The sequence below is a fragment of the Berghia stephanieae genome, chromosome 1 (genome assembly GCF_034508935.2).
Source record: "Berghia stephanieae isolate SIO BIC M18660-M18661 chromosome 1, UCSD_Bste_1.3, whole genome shotgun sequence".
Classification (NCBI taxonomy): Eukaryota; Metazoa; Mollusca; class Gastropoda; order Nudibranchia; family Aeolidiidae; genus Berghia; species Berghia stephanieae.
In genome coordinates this window covers 23,208,252-23,234,969 of record NC_088360.1, presented here as the reverse complement: position 1 = coordinate 23,234,969, position 26,718 = coordinate 23,208,252, and the positions used below count along the sequence as shown (strand labels likewise).

Below are 26,718 nucleotides of genomic sequence, written 5' to 3'. Positions count from 1 at the left end.
TGCTGTAATAATCTACAGATTAACCCTTTCCTTACCAGCCATTTTCAGAATTTTCCCCAATATGTCACACCCACCCAACACAAAAATAGAATTTTCTTACTCAAACAGAAAAACAACAAATACATTCTATGCATAATATTGATCAGCAATATTAAATCTACAATACAGTGTCACGTTTTTATAGCTATAATGAAACATGTTTCTTTAAATTGTGTGATTTTCAAAATAAATCAGAATGATAGTCGTGCTGGTTGGATCGTAACGAATGTGACGCTTTTCCTATGGTTGGTAAGGAGAGGGTTAATGAATTTTTAAGATCTTATTAAATACAAGTATTGTGATTCATTATCAAGAAGAGGAAAACGTAACAAAACAAAACAGAACAACTGATTGGTACCATTCCATTTAGCTAGATACTTTTAGTCTTAAATGTCTTTGATCAAAAGTATCCTACTTTATATTATTATTAAATCAGTTTGTGTGACCGGAAATTGCATCGAAAAGATTTTTTTAAAAAGATGGTGAAAATAGAAGCGTAAAGCCTGCGATAGTTTACTTTTTAAAATGATAATGATGATGATGATGATGATGATTATGTGATAGTTATAAGAAATAATGATGATAATAATGATAATAATGATGATGATGATGATGACGACGACGATGACAACAAGGGGCAATAATAATAATGATAATAATAATATTAATACTAGTAATAATAATGATGATGATGATGATGATGATGATGATGATGATGATGATGATAATAATAATAATAGTGATGATGATATTTTTTTGTTTTTGTTGTTGTTGCTGTTATTCTTGTTGTTGTTGTTTTCGTTGTGATGATGATGATGATGATGATGATGATGATGATGATGATGATGATGATGATGATGATGATGATGATGATGATGATGATGATGATGATCGTGATCATGGAGATGATAAAGATGATGATGCCTTGTTTTCATGATCTGACATTGTTCTTGTATGTTATCATCTATATGACCCAGTGTACTATTAAGTACAAATTGTTCTTGTATGTTATCATCTTCATGACCCAGTGTACTGTTAAGTACAAATTGTTCTTGTATGTTATCATCTTCATTACCCAGTGTACTGTTAAGTACAAATTGTTCTTGTATGTTATCATCTTCATTACCCAGTGTACTGTTAAGTACAAATTGTTCTTGTATGTTATCATCTTCATGACCCAGTGTACTGTTAAGTACAAATTGTTCTTGTATGTTATCATCTTCATGACCCAGTGTACTATTAAGTACAAATTGTTCTTGTATGTTATCATCTTCATGACCCAGTGTACTGTTAAGTACAAATTGTTCTTGTATGTTATCATCTTCATGACCCAGTGTACTGTTAAGTACAAATTGTTCTTGTATGTTATCATCTTCATTACCCAGTGTACTGTTAAGTACAAATTGTTCTTGTATGTTATCATCTTCATTACCCAGTGTACTGTTAAGTACAAATTGTTCTTGTATGTTATCATCTTCATGACCCAGTGTACTGTTAAGTACAAATTGTTCTTGTATGTTATCATCTTCATGACCCAGTGTACTGTTAAGTACAAATTGTTCTTGTATGTTATCATCTTCATTACCCAGTGTACTGTTAAGTACAAATTGTTCTTGTATGTTATCATCTTCATGACCCAGTGTACTGTTAAGTACAAATTGTTCTTGTATGTTATCATCTTCATTACCCAGTGTACTGTTAAGTACAAATTGTTCTTGTATGTTATCATCTTCATTACCCAGTGTACTGTTAAGTACAAATTGTTCTTGTATGTTATCATCTTCATTACTCAGTGTACTGTTAAGTACAAATTGTTCTTGTATGTTATCATCTTCATTACCCAGTGTACTGTTAAGTACAAATTGTTCTTGTATGTTATCATCTTCATTACCCAGTGTACTGTTAAGTACAAATTGTTCTTGTATGTTATCATTTTCATTACCCAGTGTACTGTTAAGTACAAATTGTTCTTGTATGTTATCATCTTCATTACCCAGTTCTTGTATGTTATCATCTTCATTACCCAGTGTACTGTTAATTACAAATTGTTCTTGTATGTTATCATCTTCATTACCCAGTGTACTGTTAAGTACAAATTGTTCTTGTATGTTATCATCTTCATTACCCAGTACAAACCTTTCCAGATGTTTATCGTTCCTACTCCCCATCTCTCGGTACCCATATAATTAATGGTATTTCTTCCCTACCTCCACAGTTGGCAGGGAGGTACTTACTGTGTCTTCTATCCCCTTATATCTGTTTTCCAACATGCTTTCTGTCTTGGTCTTGGTATGAGATTGCTTGGTTTTGTCCCGACCCTGGCCGGAGTCCTTGGCTGGGAGGGAAACAGTCAAATGCATAGTTATTGTTTTGGGAGATGATATTCTTTTCCTTGTAAATCAGCTCTCTGTTATGTATTATTATATTTGTTATTTTTAATGTATAATGAAATGTAAGCATTTGAGTGTATTCTTCTTTGTTGGATCTTGTGCTTGTGTCTGGGTGAGACTTATAGGTGATATCAGACTAAGTACATTGATGGTATGCTCTTGGAATATACATCTGATCCCTATTTGTTCCCAGTTCCCCTATGTCTTACTTTCTCTTGGGTGCTTTTTAACTGTAATTCTAGAACTTTTGACTATCCCATTTTCTTCCTTTTTACTGGCGCTGATATAACCTAAATGTGTTGCAAGCGCCGTAAAACCCTTATAAACAAAACAATAAAACAAACTTTTAGGTGATTAAAATACACTGATAGTGTGCTCTTGGAATCTACATCTGTATCCTATTTGAACCATTCCCCTTTGTCCTCGGTAACTTAATTGTAATTCTAGAATTTTTTCTATCTTATTTTCTTCCTTTTTACTGGCGCTGATATAACCTAAATGTTTTGCAAGCTCCGTAAAATCCTTAAAAACAAGACAATACTCTCCATCTCTGGCTACCCATATATAATGGCTATGTGGTCTAGTGGTATGACACTCGCTTTCGGATCGGAAGGTCCTGGGTTCGAGCCTCGCGCTCGGCGCATAGTTGAGTCCTTGGAAAAGACTCTTTACTCACATTCTCTCACCGTACTCAGGTGTAAAATGAGTACCTGGGAATTAACAGCGTTGTCTTTGTCCGAAAAATTGTAATATCGCCTAACAGGCGGCATGTCCCGTCCTTCATGTTAAGTGTTGCTGTTGACCAGGGACCCATTGTAAAGCGCTTTGATCACATTTAGTGGATATTGCGCTATATAAAAGCTCATTAAAAAAATAATTGACGTAATTTCCCCTTTTCTTCTGGCATCCAGGGTGAAAGATCCCGATGACAATGCCTTGGTCAAGGACCTTCAGATGAGGCTGGAGGAAGCAAATAAAAAACTGGAGCTTTTAACAGGTATAGTGAGCGTCTTTTTTGTATTCATCTATTGTCCTGGTTTCAATATTGAGGTAGTGATTCAAGGAGTGATAGTACAGCATGATAACCCCTCATTACTATTGTGTGTGCGTCTATGTGGTCTTGTAATATGACACTCGCTTTCAGATCAGAAGGTCCAGGGTTTGAGCCTCGCTCAGCTCATAGTTAAGTCCTCGGAAAAGGCTCTTTACACACATTCTCTCACCGTACTCATGTGTGAAATGAGTACCTGGGCGTTAACAGCGTTGTCATAATCCGAAAAATTGTAATATAGCCTAACAGACTGCATGTCCCGTCCTACATGTTAAATGTTGCTGTTGACCAAAGACCCCTTGTAAAGCGCTTTGAGCACATTTAGTGGATATTACGCTATATAAAGCTCAATTTTAAAAAAAAATTTTTTACCAAGAGCTCAACAAACATCTGTTTTCTTAAACGATTCAGATGTAGGGATGATGAACCCATGATCAGCTGTGTCACCTGACATCAATCCCATTGAACGTACATGGGATTTTATGAAAAGAACCCCCCCCCCCCCCAAAAAAAAAAAAAGAAGAAGAAGAAAGCAAGAATGGTGTACAATATGCAATGAACTATTCATCAGAATAAACGCAACTTGGAATGATGCATCAGCATAAACAGTCCATCAGTTGACATTGTCAATGAGGCAAACAGTTGTGGCATTCATTCATCATTTCTAACGGCAGACATACAAAATACTCAAGTGCGTCGTGTGTGATGATTTCAATTTTGGGCTCAATTTTTGCAAAATCGATTTTTCGATGACTGGTTTCCAACTTTTCAACAGTTTACACAAATTAGATAAATTATACACCAAAAGAAAACTAGTTTTGTCTCGTTTCCAAATACGTGTATATGTCATTGTATTTGTTCCAACCAGTATTGAACTATTGAACTATTATTAGCTTCTTTATTTTAAAGACTATAGGGAATGAGATTAGCGGAAGAGTAGCGTCCCTTAATTGGACGTCACCCATAGTCTGTGGCGTCACAGTTATTAGAGAGAGAACGTCATGTTGGTTGTGCGCATGCGTCTCTCGTCCTCGCGGACGTCACAGACTATGGGTGACGTCCAATCAAGGGACGCTAGTTTTCCGCCAATCTCATTCCCTATATAATATGAAAAACAACAAAAAATCACCTGATACACTGCTTTGGTAGGGTAAAGATACATGGGTCTGTTACACTATGACATGAAAATAGTTGGGGAATACTGCCCTAAGGGACTCGTGTTAAAGAATCATAATGTTTATGTGGAGGATATAAAACAACGAATAACAGTAGCAAAAAACGTGTTCCATAAAATGCGACCAGTTGTGTCAAACAACAATCTAAACTTGAAGACCAGAATGAAAGTAGTAGAAACATATGTTATAAGTACCCTTTTATATGGTTGTGAAATGTGGACGCTTGACAAAGAATGTACGAGGAGGTTAGAGGCATTGGAGATGTCGGTGTATAGAAGAATGTTGAGGGTATCATGGACAGACAGGTATACGAACGAGGAAGTGTTGGAAGGTGAGAAAGGGAAGAATATTGATCGATAACATCAGAAAGACGCAGTTAATCTTTCTGGGACATGTGTGGAGAAGAGACGGAATAGAAAAGTTGGTAACATCTGGGATGATCGAAGGAAAGAGAGCTAGAAGAAGACAAAGAATGACTTATTTAAATAACCTAAGAATGGCCAAATGTGACTTAAAAAAGCAACACAGATTTCATGCGCACCGCAGAGGATCGTGATTCGTGGAGACAGCTGATCGGCAACGTGCTCAAGAGCACAAGCCACGATGGATGAATGTTTATTTGTTCATTTGACAACTAACTATTCATTGCTGCAGGTTTTGTCCTTTATCAAGCTTTTGATTCAGCTTGAATCAGCATCCTGTTTACTTTATTTGAATTTCTTTCAGAACAAGCCTCGTCAAAATTGAATCAAGGTGAAGAGAAAGCAAGGAGAAAAGTAGAAACCACTTCCAAAGAACTTTGGTACTTTTTAAACTCCCAGCTCAGTAAATTGAAGAATAGTAAGGACACTAATGTAACCGTCCTGATGAAAGACTTGGAGGGTTATCGCAGGTAAATTGATGTTATGTATGTTCTCATGTTATCCTTGCATAAAACCAAAATGTAATCTTTTTTTCATGGATCAAAAAAGTTTTTCTTACTTGTTTTATTATATAAAGTTAAATTGATTTACCAACCGCACACACACACACACACACACACACACACACACACACACACACACACACACACACACACACAAAGAAAAAAAATCAACATAAAATCTTCCCTCTCTAAAAAATCCCACTTTAAAAAAAGACACAAACAAATGGGCAAAAACACACAACTGGCTTTAAATCTCCCTTAATTAATAACAAACAGGAGGCTGTAAAATTACACAAGTTTGTTTTTTCTCTGTCATCATAACTGAGTGTGTTTACTTCTGTAACTTTTTTAAATCAGTTCCCTTTGTTTTCATTTGTTTTCTTCTTTTTGGTGCTTGTGGGGGAAGATAAACTTTTATTTAATCATTTATTGTTTATTGAAATCTTAAAAATCATGACTTTATTCTCAATAAATGAGCATTCTAGCATAGCATTGAGTGTTATAAAAGTGAAGTATTATTCACATCACGTAGTAAGAGGTAGGGAAATGGTAGCACAGCTAAGGAAATGGATATAGCTTTGAAAACAGTAAAATACTTTAATTGATTTGTTAAAGTTAGTGTAAATGTCATATCAACTGCCGAAAATTTTTTTATTCTCTATTGTCTTCTGACACTTTTCTATTCACTTCATCTCTTGTTGTAAATCTTTGCAATCTCCACAATAATATATGAATTCAAACCTACCACCTTTTGATCAGAACAATGGTAGATGACTTCAAGCGACTCCGTGAGGCAAACAACAAGGAAGATTGGAGAACTCACAAATCTGCACAGCTCGGGGATTTGGTGCAGAGAAGACTAGAATATTTGCAGGTATGTAGAAGGTAGAGTTCATAAATTGATAGTTTAGAATAGTGGCTCACATTTAATTGAGCATTTATATAGCGCAATATCCACTAAATGTGCTCAAAGCGCTTTACAAGAGGTCCCTGGCCAACAGCAACACTTAACATGTAGGATGAGAAATGACGCCTGTTTGGCGGTGTTTAATTTTTTCGGACAGAGACAACGCTGTTAACAGCCAGGTACTCATTTTACACCTGAGTGAGAGAATGTGAGTAAAGAGCCTTCTCCAAGGACTCATCTATGCGCCGAGCGAGGCTCGAACCCAGGACCTTCGGATCCGAAAGCGAGTGTCATACCACAAGACCACATAGCCGCATTTAATCATTTTTATTTCAGGATGAGACAACGCTGCTATCTAACTCATGTACAGGACCCTTGATAATTGCTATCAACTATCGAAATTATGTATAACAGACTCGATTCTCTAATATACCTTTTTACTGACACTGAAATAAAAGTGTTGCATTACCATACAACCTCAACAATCAAACATACAACAGTGCTTTCCAATTGATGAGTTTTATGATCATAGGACTAATGGATTTAAATTCTCAACCAAAATGTATTTATAAACGCTGCAAGCACAATAGGACAAACTACAATGAAACCAGTTTTACAACAGATAAATAACAATTGTAATAAATTAAAAAAAAAAAAAAAAATGATGCCCTTCCACCACGATGTTGTAAGATATCGTCGCCTAAGCATTCCACGAAGGAATATAGATAAATTCATCAAAGATGTCTGGGGTCAACAGGAATCACCCATGTTGTCCAAGTGAGCAAATTGGGGGTTAATAATCTTGCTCATGGAAAAGAACGAAAGTGCCTGAAGCGGAGCTTGAACCCAGGACCTTCCGGATCATAGTGCAATGCCTTAACCATTCGGCCACTTCGCCCCCCACTAGTAATAAAGTACAACATAAAATGTCTGACTACAGTACTGCTGAATAAAGAAATCCACCGAAATCCACTCCATTGGGGAGTGAACCAGAGACTATTGGAGGTGGGCTCCAGTGGGGATGAAACCAGATACAAGTGAAAATTGAGTGAACCTGGGGCTATGGGAGGTAGACATCAATGGGGAGTGAACCCAGAATTGTGTGAGGTGGACCCCAGTGGGGAGTGAACCCAGAATTGTGTGAGGTGGACCCCAGTGGGGAGTGAACCCAGAATTGTGTGAGGTGGACCCCAGTGGGGAGTGAACCCAGAATTGTGTGAGGTGGACCCCAGTGGGGAGTGAACCCAGAATTGTGTGAGGTGGACCCCAGTGGGAGTGAACCCAGAATTGTGTTTGGTGGAACCCAGTGGGGAGTGAACCCGGAACAATGGGGATGGACACCAATGGGGAATGATCAGAGGACTATAGCATGAGATACAAGTGGTGTGAGTCTGTGAGATGTGGACACTACTAAGGACTGAACCCAAGGCCCCAGCCCAGTGAAGAGTAACCCCAAGTCTAAGTGGAGTGTCACGAGTGGGGTTTGAACCCAGAGCTAGGAGAGGTGGAAATAAGTGGGGAGTACACCTTGGATTATGGAAGATGCACACCAGTGGGAAGGGAACCCGAGACTCAGAGCGGTTGATACCAGTGGGGAGTTGAACCCGGTACCAGGGGAGGTGGACACAAGTGGGGAATAAACCTGGGATTGTGAGATATGGACACGACTGGGGACTGAACCCAGGAATTTGGAAGAAGAAATCCAGTGGAGAGTGAACCCGAGTTTATCTGTAGAGAGGACACCAGTGAGGAGTGAACCTAGAACAATATGTCTACATCCTGAATCTTCGCCATTCAACACCCATAGTCCTAGGCTTGTTCCTCACTGGGGCCCATCTCGGGTAGTCTAGGAATTACTTTTCACTGGTGTCCATATCTCATTTGTCCTGGGTTTAAACTCTCTTTTATAGTCCTGGGTTAGCTCCCCACCAGTGTTCACCAATTAGTAGGTGTTCTGGGTTCCCTCCCAACTGGTGTCTACCTCTAACAGTTCTGGGTTCACTCCCCACTGGTTCCCACCTCCCATAGTCTCGAGTTCGCTCCCCATTGGTGCCCACCTCCCATAGTCTCTGATTCACTCCCCAGAAGAAGATGATGATGATGATGATGATGATGATGATGGTGATGAATAGTAATTATTATAATATTATAATATTAATTATGAATATGATGATGATAGCGTATATATTTGTTATTTAAAGAGTGTAGGCAAGTCTATCAGCGTGTTCATATTATTAAACGTGTGTAGCTGAGCCTAATAGGGTTTTTTTGTTCATAGTATTGTTTAAAAAATCATTCACCACAATAAATGGGCCATGCCAGTCGCTTACTATTTGCTGAAGCAAGACTTACTTCATTTTATAAAATCTTATTAATTTTAACCCCCTGGATTCAATGCCAGAATATAGGAATGACGATGTTTTCATCATTCCAAATGTCATCGGTTTTATAAAACACAATTGTTGCTGCTTGAAGTTAGAAGAAATATATAATAATAATAATAATAATAATAATAATAATAATAATAATAATAATAATAATAATAATAATAATAATAATAATAATAATAATGATAATAAAAATAATAATAATAATAATCAAACGGATTAGAAGCTTTCATTTAATTTTTAATTAAGAAATACAAAAAATGTTTCCCATTGGTTGAAAGAAACCCTTTGAGAATGGATTCCATATCTTTTCATAAAATACAAATTAAAATAATAGGTCTGTAATTTTGAGATTTGTTTTTTAATATCGTTCTTTATAACTGGTAGTTGATTGGCAAATTTCCAGTCTTTTAGAATTTTACGTATTGACAGAGATTTGACACAGGGAATAGGCTCTTTGTGTTGTTGAGTTAATGAGAATAAAGACCTTGGAAAACAATTCTTGTTGTTATCTTAACTGATAACAAATAATGACATAAACTCGGTCAAATATTTTACGTTGGCGAACAAATATAATATAGAAATGTTATAGACATCTAGTGTGCAACAAAGCCAATTGTTTGAATTGTTTGAATTCTTTGCACAATTTCTTTTGCTTCCACGGTTCAGTAGATTTCGGGTTCTCTTGTAATATACTCATTTAAATGTTTTGCATCAGTGAACGTAAGTGAACATTGTTTATAATATTCCCCAAGTTGTTGAGAAAATAGGGAGCAGACACTGGTATAAGATAAGACTTGCTGAACATGTGTGTATGAAAGGTGCCAGACAAAGCAAGGAAGAAAAATACAAGTAAAAAAACCATCCCAAAAATCAGTGGACCCTAGTAGAGGTTAATGTCAGTGGGGAATGAACCAGGGACTATGACAGGGCGACACAATTCGGGAGATCGGGCTGAATTCTGGACTATGGAAGCAGGGTTGCCAATTTGGCAGATTTTCTGCCAAATGTCCTTTTTTTGGCAGAATTTGAAGTCGTCTGGCAGAGAAAAATCGGTTTGGCAGTTTGGCAGATATTTGGCAGATTTTATTTTCCGAGGCCTAGGAATGAATGTATAGGTCTACTCCACGTTTTCCATGGCAATTTTTATGTATTAGTGATTTTTTTAAACTTGGGAAATAAAAAATAAAAAATTATGACATCGGCCTTGCGAATTTTTTGTTTAACAAAACTGATGAATTTTCAAAGGAGGTACTATAAATAGTTGGGTTTGGCAGATTTTTGTGGTATTTGGCAGATTTTTAAAATCCAGTTGGCAGAATGCCTGAAATTAATTTGGCAACCCTGTATGGAAGGTGGGCATCAATGGAGAGGGAACCCAAGGTTAAGGAAGAAGAGTGGAGAGTGAACATAAGACTATCTGAGGTTGACACCAGTGAGGAGTGAACCCGGGACTATTGGAAGTTGACACCAGTAGGGAACGAACCCAGGACACCGAGATGTGGATACCATGAACCTGGGAGTGTTTGAGGTGGACGCCAGTGGGATGTGAAACCGGAACAATGGGGATGGACACCAATGGGGAATCATCAAAGGACCAAAGGATGAGATACACATGGCGTGGGACTGTGAGATGTGGATGCTACTGGGGGGTAGCCACCATATTTAGGACAATTTGACTGGGTGGGGTTCCTACCTCCCATAGTGGGCAGGGAGGTACTTGCTGTGTCTTCTATCCCCTTATATCTGTTTTCCAACATGCTTTCTGTCTTTGTCTTGGAATGAGATTACTTGGTTTTGTCCTGGTCCTGGCCAGATGCCCTGGCTGAGAGGGAAACAGTCGAATGTATAGTTAGTTTTGGGAGATGATATTTTTTTCATTGTAAATCATCTCTCTATTATGCACTGTATGATGCTTTCTTTATGTTATATATTATGATTTGTAAAACATTTGAGTGTGTTCCTCTTAGCGGGGACCTGTGCTTGTGTCTGGATGAGACTTTTAGTGATCTCAAACTAAGTACTTTGATAGAGTGCTTTTGGAATCTACATCTGTTTCTTATTTGAACCAATTCCCCTTTGTCTTCCCTTTTCTTGGATGCTTTATTGTAATTCTAGAACTCTTTACTATCCCATTTTCTTCCTTTTTACTGGCGCTGATATGACCTTAATGTGTTGCAAGCGCCTTAAAACCCTTAAAAACAAAAACATAGGACAATTTGGATGAAGCTGATACTTGTTTGCGCATTGCATAAAAGTGAGAGGAGCAAGCACTTATGTTGAATTAACAAAAAATGAAGTGAGAAGGAAAGTGCCAGAAGACAACAGAGGAATAAAAATTTTCGCGGTGGTGATGGGGGTCCGAACCCACGACCTTATTGGTACGACAACTTCGCCTGGCCGGGGAAAGCGTGACTCTACCGTATGAGCTATCCCCGATCATGGATATTGATAGTGAATCGGTTACATATTGAATCATGATATGGTGATATGACTATTTCAGTAGCAGGATTTATAGGCAGATTCTAAGGATTACGGGACGTAAAAGAGCGATGATGGATGATCTTTATTGACGACCAGCATATACTATATTTAGACTAGAAAATAAGATGCCATCCCACTGAAATTAGAAGATCATTTACACAATGTATGTATTCAGTTCTCAGGAAGAGTGGTTTTACACTTCCAATGAGATAGGACCATTTTTTTTACATCCACACTTTTCCTCCCTATTGTGACAATTATACTAACAAACAAAGCAAGCTTGTATGACATGATTTTTTTAATGTACTATATTTAACTTATTTCATTTTTTTGTTTCTATTTTTGTTTTCTTTTTAATTTTTTTTTTTTATTTTGGATTTAAATTCACTCATCATTATCATTATCATGATAAAACTTCCTGAAGTTTATATCTCTTCTCCATAGTGGGCAGGGAGGTACATGCTGTGTCTTCTATCCCCCCTTACCCGTTTTCTAATTGTTTCCTGTCGTTGTCTTGGAATGAGATTACTTAGTTTTTTCCTGACCCTGGCCGGATTTCCTTGACTGGAGGGAAACAGTCGAATGTGTAGTTTTGGGAGATGATATTTTTTTCCTTGTAAATCATCTCTCTCTTATGCATTGTATTATGTCTAGTTTACATATTATATTATATGATTTGTAAACATTTGAGTGTATTCCTCTTAGTAGGGACCTGTGCTTGTGTCTGGATGAGACTTAGGTGATCTCAAACTAAGTACTTTGACGGTGTGCTCTTGGAATCTACACCTGTTTCCTATTTGAACCAGTTCCCATTTGTCTTACTTTTTCTTTTGTGCTTTAATTGTAATTCTAGACCTGTTTACTGTCCCATTTTTACCTTTTTACTGGCGCTGATATGACCTTAATGTGTTACAAGCGCCCTAAAACCCTTTAAAAAAAAAAAAAAAAATTATATCTCTTCTGATTATTGTGACTGTTTAGATAATAATTTTGTTTATTCATTCATTTATTCATTTATTCATACATCGTCAGAATCCTAAGAATTGTGACACGGCAAAGAAGGTGACCTGCAATTTGCACAAAGGTTGTGGGTTCGGTTGCCAGCTCCATCACATCACATATTGTTTGATTGCTGCCTACGCCTTGCAACGGACCCTGATCCTGGACTCCAAGGGTTGGCGGTATTCGGCCAAAGGATGGGAGAGTGTCTTTCAACCTCTCAGCAATACGTGTCGCTATAAGGGAGATGGAAGCCATAGGGATTGGGGAGGTGAGTTTGGTTTGTCACCGCTGTCGAGTGAATACTTAGATGCCCTAAAGTGTGGGCAAACATTGTGATGCAACAAAAATGCATATAATTGGTTTGAAAAAGAACAAATGATGATGATGATGATGATGGTGATGGTGAAAACGAGGATAATAAAGATGATGATGAATATGATAATGATACCATCATCATCATCATCATCATCACCATATTATTATTATTATTATTATTATTATTATTATTATTATTATTATTATTATTATTGTTACCATCATCATCAGTTATTATTATCATGAGGTTTTAAAAAAAATTGATTTCTTGAATTTGCCACTTTTTGAGGTCGAATATTTGTTGCGATTAACCAGTGACTTTTATATAGAATTAATTCTGTTTCTCAGGAAATTTTGCGATTAACCTACTTGCGATTATGATGCAATTATTTCTCCTTCTAAACCACTCCCATCCTTTTTTAAATTTTATAGGCTCTTTGAAAGAAATGGAAAATTATCAAGTGATAGGTCTTCCTATAGTGGACAGTCTTCACCCACGGCCCAACTTCATGCCTCTAGCCATACCTGTTGATTTGGAGTCTGAATTAACGACCTTCCATGGGGACCCAGGTGTCTGGTGGATAGGCCAAATGGTTCGATTCTTGTTTAGGCCCAATGGAAGACTGGCGGCTGATATAGAAGCCTCGGCTAAAAGAATGGGTTTTAAGAACACAATCGTTGGGTAAGTAGTGATGGGCTCTTTAAAATGAGTAGCTCCTTTTTGTATTTTAAATATGGATTTGATATAATTTGATTTTTTCTTTTAAGCTGGTGGGGGGCCGTTTGCCTCTTGTTCTTTTCTTTCTTTCTTTCTTTCTTTCATTATTTGGCTAAGAAATGATATTGAATTATCTTTCTGTGTCATAGAGGGTTGCTTTTTAAATGCTATTTATTGTTATTCTTATTACTATTATTATTGTTGTTATTATTATTATTATTGTTATTGTTATTATTATTATTATTATTATTATTATTATTATTATTATTATTATTATTATTATTATTATTATTATTATTATTATTATTATTATTATTATTATTATTATTATTATTAGGAGAAAGATATATTCTAATATAAGATAAGCTTTGACTTCAATCTGTAAATTAGAACACTGTTCATCATATCTAATGAAGTTACATTTCAATTTCTCCCAGCGTTCATGTGAGGCGTACAGATAAAATTAACCTTGAAGCAGCTTACCACGGCCTGGACGAATACATGAAACATGTAGAGGAATATTATAATCAGCTGGAAAGGACCGTTCCTGGTGTCGTTCGAAGGGTTTATCTAGCTAGTGACGATCCCACAGTCCTACCAGAAGCTAAAGAAAAGTAAGAGATTTGCTCGTGACTTTAAGTCAAAGTCTGATCTGGATGTTTGTTGTTGCTGTTATTGTATTTATTTATTTTTAGTGCATGTGTGTGTGTGTATGTGTTTGTGTGTCATGCGTGTATGTATGTGTGCATGTATATGTTCTTTCGCGAGGACAAGAGACGCATGCGCACAACCAACATGACGTTCTCTCTCTAATAACTTTTCTGCCTGTGACGTCACAGAGACTATGGGTGACGTCCAATCAAGGGACGCTACTCTTCCGCTAATCTCATTCCCTATCACGAGGAAGTGCTCAGAGCATTTTACAGGGACCTCAATAATTTAATTTGGAAAAGAGCAAAGTCATAAGATGCTTTTTAAACATGTCTTACGATGAACAGTACCATAATTCTTTTGGAAGTTTGTTCCAGAGGGTTGGGACGTTTCTTTCAAAAGAGCATCTCCACATGACATGTGGTAAGAGCTCTTTCCTTGAATAGCAAGCAATTTTCCATTGGATGCGAGCGAAGGGTGTGGGTCAGTGTATATAACTGCAGTTTAATATAAAGATAAGTTGGTTGACATTTTTTATTTCAGAAAAGTGAGTGGAGCAGGCACTTATGTTGGTAACAACAAGAGATGAAGTGAGTAGAAAAGTGCCAGAAGACAATAGAGAATAAAAAATGTTCGCGGCGGTGATGGGGGTTTGAACCTGCGACCTTATTGGTACAACAACTTCGCCTGGCCGGTGAGATATGTTGTCGTACCGATAAGGTCGCAGGTTCAAACCCCATCACCGCTGCGAAAAATTTTTATTCTCTATTGTCTTCTGGCACTTTTCTACCCACTTCATCTCTTGTTGACATTTTTTGAGACATTTAAAACACAAGACCAGAAATTTGTACAATATTCACTCCTTAACAGGAGGCCAGTGAATCTCTTATCGCAGAGATGACACATACTGTTTCTTGCTGTGTTTAAGGACTAATTTTGCAGCATTGATTTGAAGTCTTTGCAGCCTGAGTATTCTCTCACTGGTGCTGTTAAAAAAGAGAGAGTTACAGTAGTGCAGCTATGTTGTCTTGTGGTATGACACTCGCTTTTGGATCGGAAGGTCCTGGGTTCGAGCCTCGCGCTCGGTGCATAGTTGAGTCCTTGGAAAAGGTGCTTTACTCACATTCTCTCACCATACTCAGGTGTAAAATGAGTACCTGGCCGTTAACAGCGTTGTCTTTGTCGAAAAATTGTAATATCGCCTAACAGGCGGCATGTCCCGTCCTACATGTTAAATGTTGCTGTTAACCAGGGACCCATTGTAAAGTGCTTTGAGCACATTTAATGGATATTGCGCTATATAAAGCTCAATTTAAAAAAACAAAATAGTAAAGTTTTGTGTGTTGCATTTTTCCATCCTTTTCTTTTATAGATTGCTTTTATTTTAGGATTTTTTTCCCCTTTGGTTTTGATTTTAATATGCTTTTAAAATAAGTATATCACTGAAACAAAAGAACTGGTCATTTTATGGTAGTTTTTATTGTGACTTAAAGGAAAATATCTTTGTTCCGCAGGTATCCCAAATATAAATTTATCAGCGACAACCTGATATCTAAGTCAGCTTCCCTTCGAACACGTTACACAGACTCATCTCTGAGGGGAATTATCCTGGATGTGCACTTCCTGTCGAGATGCGACTTCCTTGTTTGCACATTCTCTTCTCAGGTAGGCTTGTGTTTCAGTAGATTTATTACCCCATTTTCTGCTTCTGCGACCTCAATCCGTAAATCAACTGAATTGATCCTGTTGCATCAAATAATTTGTTTTTTCTTGCCCATGTGTCCACTTTGTAAATGTGACCAATTTCTCAAACAGTGTAGTATAATTTGTTGTTTCCTTTCATTTCATGCTCCAGAAATTTATAATAACTTGGGCTCTTAAGGATTACAACTTTAAACATTTCAAATTATGGCTGAATCAATAAATGTGAGAAGTGACTGCAATTTATGATACCATAAATGGCTGAAGGTATATTGAGGGTATATTGCAGAGCTTCCTAATCCCTTTTTTATTTGTGATTTTCAAGATTCATAAATTCAGTAAATCCCGACAATTAAAAAAAAAATTCTGTGTTCTGTATTGGCAAACTGACTAAAATAAACGGACTCATTTTTTTCAGTTAGTTTTGGGTGTTGTTATTATTATTATTTTGATTTTTCATTTCATGATGATATAGTGATATTTTCACATGTAATATGACTAATTGATAGCCTTATAGCAATTGGGTTTTATTTTTCTCACACCTCTATTGGAACTTAGTGTAAAGACTTACATTTCTTAATATTGTATTATATTCTTGTGTTCTTGGTTTCCATGAAAACATGTTGATTTTTAAAATCAAAACCCTGATTTAAAGTTGATCCTGTTTTACCGGCTTTGTGGGCTGCGGCATTGTATAGGGAATGAGATTAGCGGAAGAGTAGCATCCCTTGATTGGACATCACCGGCAGAAAAGTTATTAGAGAGAGAACATCAAGTTGGTTGTGCGCATGAGTATCTTGTCCTCACTTCCGGTGAAAGCGGTATGAGACACTTCACCGAAAGTGAGGACGAGAGAGACGCATGCGCAAAACCAATTTGACGTTCTCTCTGTAAGGTGATGTCCAATCAAGGGATGCTACTCTTCCGCTAATCTCATTCCCTATATTGTCTAGTCTTGTTACAAAGTCAACTATGGTGAGCATGGGCAAAGACCTGGATTGGTAACGATGATTGCAACATTTGGAACTCGACCTGGGTTGGATCCCCTGTAAAACCACTTTTCACACTCACTCCACTGAACTCAGCTGTGAATGAATATGTGCTTTAGGCAGTGATGAATATTGTTAATATGATAAAAAAAAATTTAAAAATTATGCCTTTTGCGCCACGATATCATAAGATGCCGTCGCCTCGGCATTCCACGAAGGAATATAGATAACTCATCAAACAAGATGTCTGATGTCAACAGGAATCACCCATGTTGTCCAAGTGAGCAAATTGGGGGTTAATAATCTTGCTCAAGGAAAAAAACGAAAGTGCCTGAAGCGGGGCTCAAACCCTGGTCATCCGGATCACAGTGCAATGCCTTAACCACTCGGCCACTTCGCACCCCATGATAAAATATGATAAAACAAGGGAAAAAATGTCTAAGGAATGACTTGTGCCATGTGAAACTGACGTTTTGCTCCTTCTTTATGGGATATTTAATAAAGCATTTTCGAAGCATATTGTGAATAGCTTGATAAAACTACAAGTGTATGTGAATAGCTTGATAAAACTACAAGCATATTGTGAATAGCTTGATAAAACTACAAGCATATTGTGAATAGCTTGATAAAACTACAAGCGCATTGTAAATAGCTTGGTAAAACTACAAGCACATTGTGAATAGCTTGATAAAACTACAAGTATATGTGAATAGCTTGATAAAACTACAAGTATATGTGAATAGCTTGATAAAACTTCAAGTACATGTGATTAGCTTAATAAAACTACAAGCACATTGTAAATAGCTTGATAAAACTACAATTGCATTGTGAATAGCTTGGTAAATTTACAAGCACATTGTAAATAGCTTGATAAAACTATAAGCTCATTGTGAAGACCTTGATAAAACCATAAGTACGTTGTGAAGACATTGATAAAACTACAAGCATATTGTGAAGAGCTTGATAAAACTACAAGCATATTGTGACTAGCTCGATAAAACTACAAGCACATTGTAAAGAGCTTGATAAAACGTGGAAAATGTTCTGTGCAAAGGTCCAAGCTCATGTTTTTCAATGTTTTTCTTTTATTACCAGGTTTGTCGTGTGGCTTATGAACTCATGCAAACTCTTCATGGTGATGCATCAGACAACTTCCGATCCCTCGACGACGTGTTTTATTACGGAGGTCAGAGTGCACATGACATGAGAGTACTGGAAGCTCATTCTGGGAATCAGCAAGGTTTTATTGATATCAAGGTAAATACTCACAGCACTGTTATACTTAACCTTTAACAAGTAGGCTCGACTTCAAGTTAACTCACTCAACCCTAACACCGACTATATCCGTAGTTTACCCGGGGTTACTTTTACCCCATCACATATTTCTGAGACAAATTGTCTGCATAATATCAAAGCTAATGTTTTTAGTTTATACATGTTAATGGTAGTTGAGTAAAACTAACCATGTACATGCTCATTTTTAATACATTTTTCCAATTTTGAACAGTTGCAAAAAATATCTAGGATTGAGTGAGTTAATGTTGCCTCATTCTGAAAAAACAATCAAATCTAAAAAAAAAAACAGTTAACAAACTATGATAAGTAAAAGTTATCTACATAAATAGTATAAAGTTCACAATGATCATGATAAAACATTACAAATGAAACACACACACACACACACACACACATGCTCACTCACAAACACACACACTTAAATGCACATATTCATCATCTACTGAGCAACAACATCAATCAGAGGTAACAGCCGTATAGGATGGCTGGGTCCACACTCCTGTACAAACACACACACACACACAAACACACACACATACACACACAAACACACACACACACACACAAACACACACACACACACACACACAAACACACACACACGCACACACACACACACACAGAAAGAGACATACACTCACAGATATATACATTCAATATATTGTGACAATCACAACTATTTTGCAGTGAGATGTTCAAAATTATTCGTGTCACACAGCCAACTGCATATAATTTTTTTAACCTGTTTATTTAAAAAGCTTTTAAAAAAATATCCTCCATTATATTTACATACTACATTATTGTTACACTATAATCGCATATCGACTTTTTTTACCACGAGAGCAGTAACAACAGTTACAATCCTATGCTAGATGAAGATGATGGAATTATTTTGTTAAAATAATATTAAATTCAACTTTTTATTTGTTTGTTTGTTTGTTTTTTTGTTTATTTGTTTTTTGTTTTTTGTTTCTTTTGGGGGGGGGGGGGGGGGGGGGGGGGGGGGGCGGGGGCGTGTGTGTGCTTTTTTTCAATATTTGTTAATTGAATTGAATTGAATCGTTAATTATATTCTCTTTTCATTTCCTTTTTTTAAATTTTTACATAGCCTGGTGATGCAATAGGGATAGCAGGAAACCACTGGGATGGTTTCTCAAAGGGAACCAATCGCAGGTCAGGAAAGATGGGTCTGTATCCAACGTACAAAGTAGAGAATACTGTTTTATCAGTGTCCATGCCAAAATATCCAAACGTTCCTTTAAAACGAGAGAAAACCAGCTGACTGTCACCTTCATATCAAATTATATCCTAGTCCCAAAACCTTATTTATACACTGTTTTTAAAAATTATTTTTCATGATTCAATGTCTTTGAAATTGCCAAAAACCTTTTGCCGAACCAAAATTGTGTAAAAGGTTTTAGAATGTTTGTTATTATTTTTTTCGTCCGTTTTATGATGTTTTTTTTGTTTTAAAAAAAAATACCAGTCATATTTTAAAGTTGTTTATACATTTAAGTTTTTGATTTTTTGGTTTTATGTTTTGTTTTTGTTTTTTTAATTAACTTATTTACTGTTTGTGAAAAGTGAGAAAACCACATTGGTGCTATAGAATATAATGTGAAATAAGCCACAGAATAATGAAAGAGTTTTAAGTGTCGTGTAATATTATAGTGACTTCTCTTAAAGTAGTGGTGGTGTTGGAAATGACAATTTTGATGCAAGTATTCTTCCATCTTAACTTTTTAGGGCACACGTTGCATTGTTCGTATGTGTCTGTAAGGGTGTATGTATGTATGTATGTATGTATGTATGTATGTATGTACGTATGTATGTATGTATGTATGTATGTATGTATGTATGTATGTATGTATGTATGTGAGAGAGAGCGTGTGTTTTTTTGCGTTTATGTTATGTGTGACTTTCTCTGTGGTCTATTTATAGTATTAATATAAACGTACTCACTCTTACATGCATATGTTTATCATTGTACTGGTGTAGAGAAAGTGTATCTATGTGACAACTGGCCCATATACATACGTGACCCATTTACTCAATCCGGTATTACATCTATTGTTTGTTAGAGCCATTGAGTCATGGAACCAAAGTTTATCCCAATTCCTATAGAGAGAAATGGCGAACAATAGCAATTGCATGCTACCCTTTGAATAGGATGCTAATCTATTTCAAATCTTTTTACCTCCCGATCTAATAGACCCAGCTACCCAATCATTGGGGGGGAGTCGACTTTACCTGGAATTGATCTCCATCACTTAGTGTGTGAAGTGAGGGCTGTTCTCTGGGAGGGGGTCCTGACCTCCCGTAGCGGGCAGGGAGGTACTTTCTGTGCCTTCTATTCTCTCTACATCTGTTTTCCAATTGTTTTCTGTCTTTGTCTTGGAATGAGATTACTTAGTTTTGTCCTGACCCTGGCCAGAGTCTTTGGATGGAAGGGAAATAGTTGAATTTTAGCTATAGTTTTGGGAGATGATTTTTTTTTTCATTTAAATCATCTCTCTGATGTGTTCTGTAATTTTCTTTTCTTTTATATTTTTGGAACATATGATGTGTAAGCATTTGTGTGTGTTCTTCTTAGTGGGGACCTGTGCTTGTGCCAGGATGAGACTTTTAGGTAATCTCAAACTAAGTACACTGATAGCGTGCTCTTGGAATCTACATCTGTTCCCTATTTGAATCCTTCCCCTTTGTCTTACTGTTCTTGAGTGCTTTCAATTGTAAATCTATAACCTTTTCAACCATCTCGTTTTCTTCCTTTTTACTGGCACGGACTTGTGTATCTCAGGTGCTGTAAAACCTTAAACTGAGCTATCAGACAGGAAGCACCATTCTGACAAGTGAATTTAAAGTCAAAATATTGAAAAATGCTTAATTTAAGTAATTTTTATATAACTATAACCCTGGTTTTGTATATTTGATGATAGATTCAACTGCCATGATCTGATTCACCTCGATATAATATTGAAATAGGTCACACGTGATCAGGTTTAAAGGTCAAGTCTCTTGCCCTAATCAACAAGTCGACTGGAACACCTTCAACATTTTATGACACTTTTTTTTATTTATAGATCATTGTTTCTTTCTTAAAAAAAAATAGAAATTAAAAGGTTAATATGGATTATCCATTCAAAAAAAAAAGGTGAGAGAAGTTAAGTTTTAAAAAATTGTTTTCCATAATTCTGTCTATATATTGATTGCATATATTATTATGTCATTTTAAAGCAGACTCCAGCCTGAGCAAGCATTTGCAATAAAACTGATCCTAATCTTACACTTTAATTATATTTTAGATATGAAAATCATAAGTAAATTCTGAGTCCACACTATTAATTGTACCGTAACATCAGAGTCTAGACAAATGACTGTACCTCAAGATATGAGTCTAGAAAAATTACTGTCACTTAAGATATACAAGTCCAGACAAATGAGTGTACCTCAAGATACGAGCCCAGACAAGTGATCATATCTTAAGATCTTAGTCGAGAAAAATGACTGTACCACAAGATATGAGTCGAGACAAATGACTGTACCACAAGATATGAGTCGAGACAAATGACTGTACCACAAGATATGAGTCGAGACAAATGACTGTACCACAAGATATGAGTCGAGACAAATGACTGTACCTCAAGATATGAGTCGAGACAAATGACTGTACCTCAAGATATGAGTCTAAACAAATGATTGTACTTCAAGATATGAGTCTAAACAAATGATTGTACCTCAAGATATGAGTTCAGACAAATGACTGTACCTAACATTTGAGTCTGGACAAATGATTGTACCTCAAGTTACCAGTCCAAAAAAGTGCTCAATCTGCACAAACGACTTTACCATGAGAGTCCAGGCAAAATTACTCAGATTTTAAAAATATAAATAAATTGTGTTTGTAAACCACATAATTATAATAATAATAACTTTCAACGGGAAGTAATAGCTTTATCATCTATTGAAAAGAGGTATGTTGTGTGTTGCTTTGTTTAGGCTTGAGTCTGTGCACGCTTTTCTATTTATGTTGTCTACAATGACATTGAAAGTCATGTATGTCTTGTTTACTCAAACGGGTAATGTTGATATGCAGGTTGAAAGGTTTGCCAAAAATACCTTGTCATAATTTTGTTTCAACACTTTGATTTATATTTCTGTTGATATTTTGTTACCAGTATCATTTGGCAATAATAGATTTCTGGTGATACAATCACAACCATCTCTTCAGAAAAATAACCCGATTGAAAAGAAGAAACCCTGGAGAAATAGCAATAGAATTGATATTTTCATGAATGGTTTACTTAACTTTGCTTTATAAGTAATATGAATTCAGTATTGACTATTTATTATTCAGTGATGATACTTTTCCGCGGATCCGCGGAAATCCGCGGTTTTCTTTCCTTTCCTCGGTTTTCCTCCTCAGATCCTCGATCCGCTGATATTTCCTTCATTTCCTCCTTTTACTTTTTTTTAATATAATAAATCTTTAAAAAATACCTCCTTTTTGAAAAAAAAAAAAATATATATAAAAAATTTCCTCCTTTTACTGGACTCCGGGCGTTTTAAAATTGTACTCAAAAGAAGTCATCCTGCCTACTTTCCTGTGGTGCAAGAGTGTTCTAGGTGAGTTTTCCGTTTTTCCGAGACTTTTCCTCCTTTTTGACTTTTTGTGAGTATCATCACTGATTATTGATATGAAATCAAATGTTTGAAAATGTCCACCGTTGTTGTAATTGTAAATTATGAAGATTTTAATGTATATTGTCAGTTCCAGAAGAAGAAAAAAAAAACCTTCAAATAATAGGAAATGCTATGAACACTTTGGAAGTGAAACAAGATTTACATGAAAAATATCAGCAGTCCAGTGTTCTGCTATATTACGTATTTTAATATTTGTGTTTGGGGATTTTTGTTTTTGTTTTATTTTTTTTTAAGTCTTTACTATTTATATTCATTATATCTATTTGCATGCAGTGCAGCAATGATATACTAATGGACTTGCATCTGTCTCTGTTCCTAGCAAACCTCCTCAGGGCATTCCATGCCATGCCCTATTCCTTCAAACCTGCCTCCACAGTTCAGCCTCCAAGTTGCTCTTGGTTTGTTTTTTTTTCCACATTTTTTCCTGCAGGAGTCCAATGCGAGAAATGAGGCTTCCTTTATCTTTCCTTGAGATATTCTGTATCCATCTTTAACTCATCTTAATTAAGATGTCCTCCGTATAATAAGACTTTATTTTCATTTTTGCTGGGTTTTTAATTAATTAATTAAATTTTTTGTTTGTCCTCCTTCTCACTTACCTGTCCTGACATCAATGGTTTGCTAATACTCTTCAACAGTCGTAACGTCACTTCCTTCCTAATGGCGCATGGTAACTTAGTGACACTGGCTCTAAACTATCGGAACAATGGCGGACGCCGTATGAAATATTTCTCCAGCGAGCATAAAAGCGTATCCAGAGGAAAAAAAACCCATAAAGTTGATCATGTTTTGACTTTTACACATTCTGATCACAAGGCATATGAAAAGTTCTAGCCAGCATGAAGAATAAAAAGTAATGATTTTCTTTGTTTAGAACCAAGATGGCCGCCATTGCCGGGCGGCGTGACATCAGACTACTGAATCCAATTGGACGTAGTATAAGAGAAGCGGGAGATTTCAAGAGAATATCAATGAATTGTTACCTCATTCTATCCTCTCTCTCCGTTGTGACTTTCTACTCTAGTTTTGGAATGAGATAACTCAGTCATGCCCAGTGTTAGACTGAGAAGTCAACAAGACAAATAAATGAAATGATTCTATTTCTTATTTGATTGAAAATACTGCCAAATCTACAATCTTTTTGACTATCCTATTGCATTCCTTAGATAGTGTTGGAATGACCTGGCTGAAAGTATTGCAAGGGTCGAAACCCCTAAAATCAGAGCGAGGCTGCTGGCTTTTTATCTAAAGAACTATGATTCTATTGTTATAGTCTTAGCAGTATGGTTATTTTTTTAAATAGTAATAATTTGCGCAGCTATGTGGTCTTGTGGTATGACACTCGCTTTCGGATCGGAAGGTCCTGGGTTCGAGCCTTGTGCTCGGCGCATAGTTGAGTCCTTCGAAAAGGCTCTTTACTCACTTTCTTTCACCATACTCAGGTGTAAAATGAGTACCTGGCCGTTAACAGCGTTGTCTTTGTCCGAAAAATTGTAATATCACCTAGCAGGCGGCATGTCCCGTCCTACATGTTAAATGTTGATGTTGACCAGGGACCCCTTGTAAAGTGCTTCGAGCACATTTAGTGGATTTTGCGCTATATAAAGATCAATTTGATAATAGAAAAATGTTACAGCCCATTTATTGAGTCAATTGATAACACACAGTCGTTAGTGGATTCTCTTATTAAGCAGGAAAGTTTTGCTGAAGTCAAATGCAAATACTGAATTTGAAATAGACATTTAATAAAAAATATATTTTACATCTTACGATCATTATATTTACTTCTTAAGTTGTTTTTAAACTCCCATTCTCGCATCTTTCAACCAATATAAATATAATGATATTAAAAAAACGTGAACAATAGTTGTAAGTTTGGGCAGAAACCTTAAGGAGTGGTATCATTTTATTACGATATTTCACAAAATAATGAAAAATGATACATACACTCATATCACATAATCCCACAAACATCATAAGAGACATTTAACATAGTAATCATAGTCATATAAAAAAAAAAAACAAAAAAAAAAAAAAAAAAAAAGGAGTTGATTATATAAACAACACATAATACTACTTGTATAAACAACATAACATTATACAATACGATTTCCATCACATATACAACAAGATCTCCTTATGGTATGAATACAATTAAAGCAATGACGTCAGGTGTAATATATGAAATTTAAATTTAAAAAAAATAACGGAAAATTATTATTAATATCAATAGATTTTTTGCGCAGCAGACAATATAGGTCGGAGACAGGGGTTGGCGGTGGGGCAATTATAAAGTAATAAAGATTGAAGAAGAAATTAAACAATGTAAGAAAAAATTGATGCTGCTGCTGCTGCTATATTACAAATGATACCTAATGCAATTCTCACCTACTATCTAACACCCTTCCTTTCTCCCATCCCGCCCCATCCCTCCAATTCAACACTGTAGTCATTGTCCTCACTTTCAACCCCCATCCTTCACACATACCGACACACACATACGCACACACACACACACACACACACACACATACACACACACATATTTGCCCACCTACCCACCCTGTACCCATCCAAGATGAATGACAGTATTATTATCATAGTATGTATCAAGTATCTCATTCATCCCCCCCCCCCAATCCTCGCCCACCCACCCACCTACACCAGCTTACATTGCCGTTTAAATTAACCTTATCCTCATTCTGTCGTCTAAGCCACACTTAAACTCCCATTCTCGCATCTTTCAACCAATATAAATATAATGATATTAAAAAACGTGAACAATAGTTGTAAGTTTGGGCAGAAACCTTAAGGAGTGGTATCATTTTATTACGATATTTCACAAAATAATGAAAAACGATACATACACTCATATCACATAATCCCAAAGGAAAGGTCTGAAAGACCGTCCTGCCCAAACGACCTTGTGTTCACATTAATATTGGTTTGTGTTGAGTTACAGTGATGTGGGGGGTAGACATTCTCCCATCTTATTTCGGTAATGGTTAATGACATATTGGGGAATTTGGTCGAGGTATAATAAATAACACGTGCTCTGCCAGTCTCCCATCGCCTTAACTATTTCACCTGGTATGCCAGAAGACAGGGCCCAAGTAGCCCCACCACGACGAAAACTGTGGCTGGATATAGTGTTACAACCACATGCTGCGGAAAGAGAGCGCAATTTTTTGTTAAACAAAGACCCAGTCATAGGGAACGCCTGGGAGTCTGGCATTGCAGGTGCAGTCATGCATAACATATCGTACATCGCTGAAACAGGACATAGTGGGTGGTTTGCTAACCTATGTAATGCAATTTCTTGTATACGACCTTTCGTTTGGTTATTTTTTGACCAACCAACTTTAATTGTTATTTGTGAACAGCCCCCTGACACAGATACACAATTCCTTGTCAATTGTTTTTTGTTATCAAAACCTCCTGCATCCGTCCCAAACAAGTTGGATTTTCTTAACAAGCCAAAAAACATAGTAAGGCATGATGCCCAGAATACATAGTCATCTATATGAGAGAATTTAAGTTGTTTTTTTAACTTTAACAATATTTCAGGCGTCACCGGAGGCTTGCTCTGAACATCAGTTCCTTTAACTTTCTCAATGCCCTTAATTGTTGTTTTAATATACCATGAGTCATCACATGGATTGGGAAGATTACATTCTAAATGGATAATACGGATAATATTCATATATTGCTTAACAGAACTAGGTTTTAATTTCCGCGACAAATAAGCTGCATATTTGGCAATATTTATTTGCAAAATAGGTGCAGGCGCTATTCTCATTTTTTCACAAAAAGAAATATAAGACCGTAAATGTGTTTGATAGGTCTTCTTTGTGTTGGCTGTAAAGGCCTGTCCGCGGTACATGTCAACTTCACTTGTTAATTCATTGGTTAAGGCACAGGCACCTAGACAAAAGAAAAAAGAAGGCATTCCATGACATATGATTTGTGATAACAAAAGGAGGG

The 26,718-nt window shown here is 36.4% G+C and overlaps 2 protein-coding genes across 3 annotated transcripts in view; one reads left to right on the top strand and one right to left on the bottom strand.

Moving 5' to 3' along the window:
- LOC144970547 (alpha-(1,6)-fucosyltransferase-like) overlaps positions 1-24,501 on the top strand; it is a 54,350-nt gene extending 29,849 nt beyond the window's left edge. For both annotated transcript variants that reach the window (XM_078910302.1, XM_078910308.1), the window contains exons 3-11: positions 3,341-3,426; positions 5,382-5,547; positions 6,340-6,454; positions 12,391-12,628; positions 13,108-13,357; positions 13,831-14,007; positions 15,559-15,709; positions 17,830-17,991; positions 19,139-24,501. In XM_078910302.1, the coding sequence (XP_078766428.1) occupies positions 3,341-3,426; positions 5,382-5,547; positions 6,340-6,454; positions 12,391-12,628; positions 13,108-13,357; positions 13,831-14,007; positions 15,559-15,709; positions 17,830-17,991; positions 19,139-19,312 (1,519 nt within the window). In that variant the 3' untranslated portion in view covers positions 19,313-24,501. The remainder of the gene's footprint in view (positions 1-3,340; positions 3,427-5,381; positions 5,548-6,339; positions 6,455-12,390; positions 12,629-13,107; positions 13,358-13,830; positions 14,008-15,558; positions 15,710-17,829; positions 17,992-19,138) is intronic.
- A 1,020-nt stretch (positions 24,502-25,521) lies between these two features.
- LOC144970556 (uncharacterized) lies at positions 25,522-26,699 on the bottom strand. The gene has a single exon (XM_078910320.1). The coding sequence runs from the start codon at positions 26,681-26,683 to the stop codon at positions 25,691-25,693; it is 993 nt and encodes a 330-aa protein (XP_078766446.1). The 5' UTR covers positions 26,684-26,699; the 3' UTR covers positions 25,522-25,690.
- Between the last annotated feature and the right edge of the window lie 19 nt (positions 26,700-26,718).

What these genes read in the sequence shown, in the direction of transcription:
- LOC144970556 (XM_078910320.1), bottom strand. Translation starts at nt 26,683, where the DNA reads ATGCCTTCTTTTTTCTTTTGTCTAGGTGCCTGTGCCTTAACCAATGAA.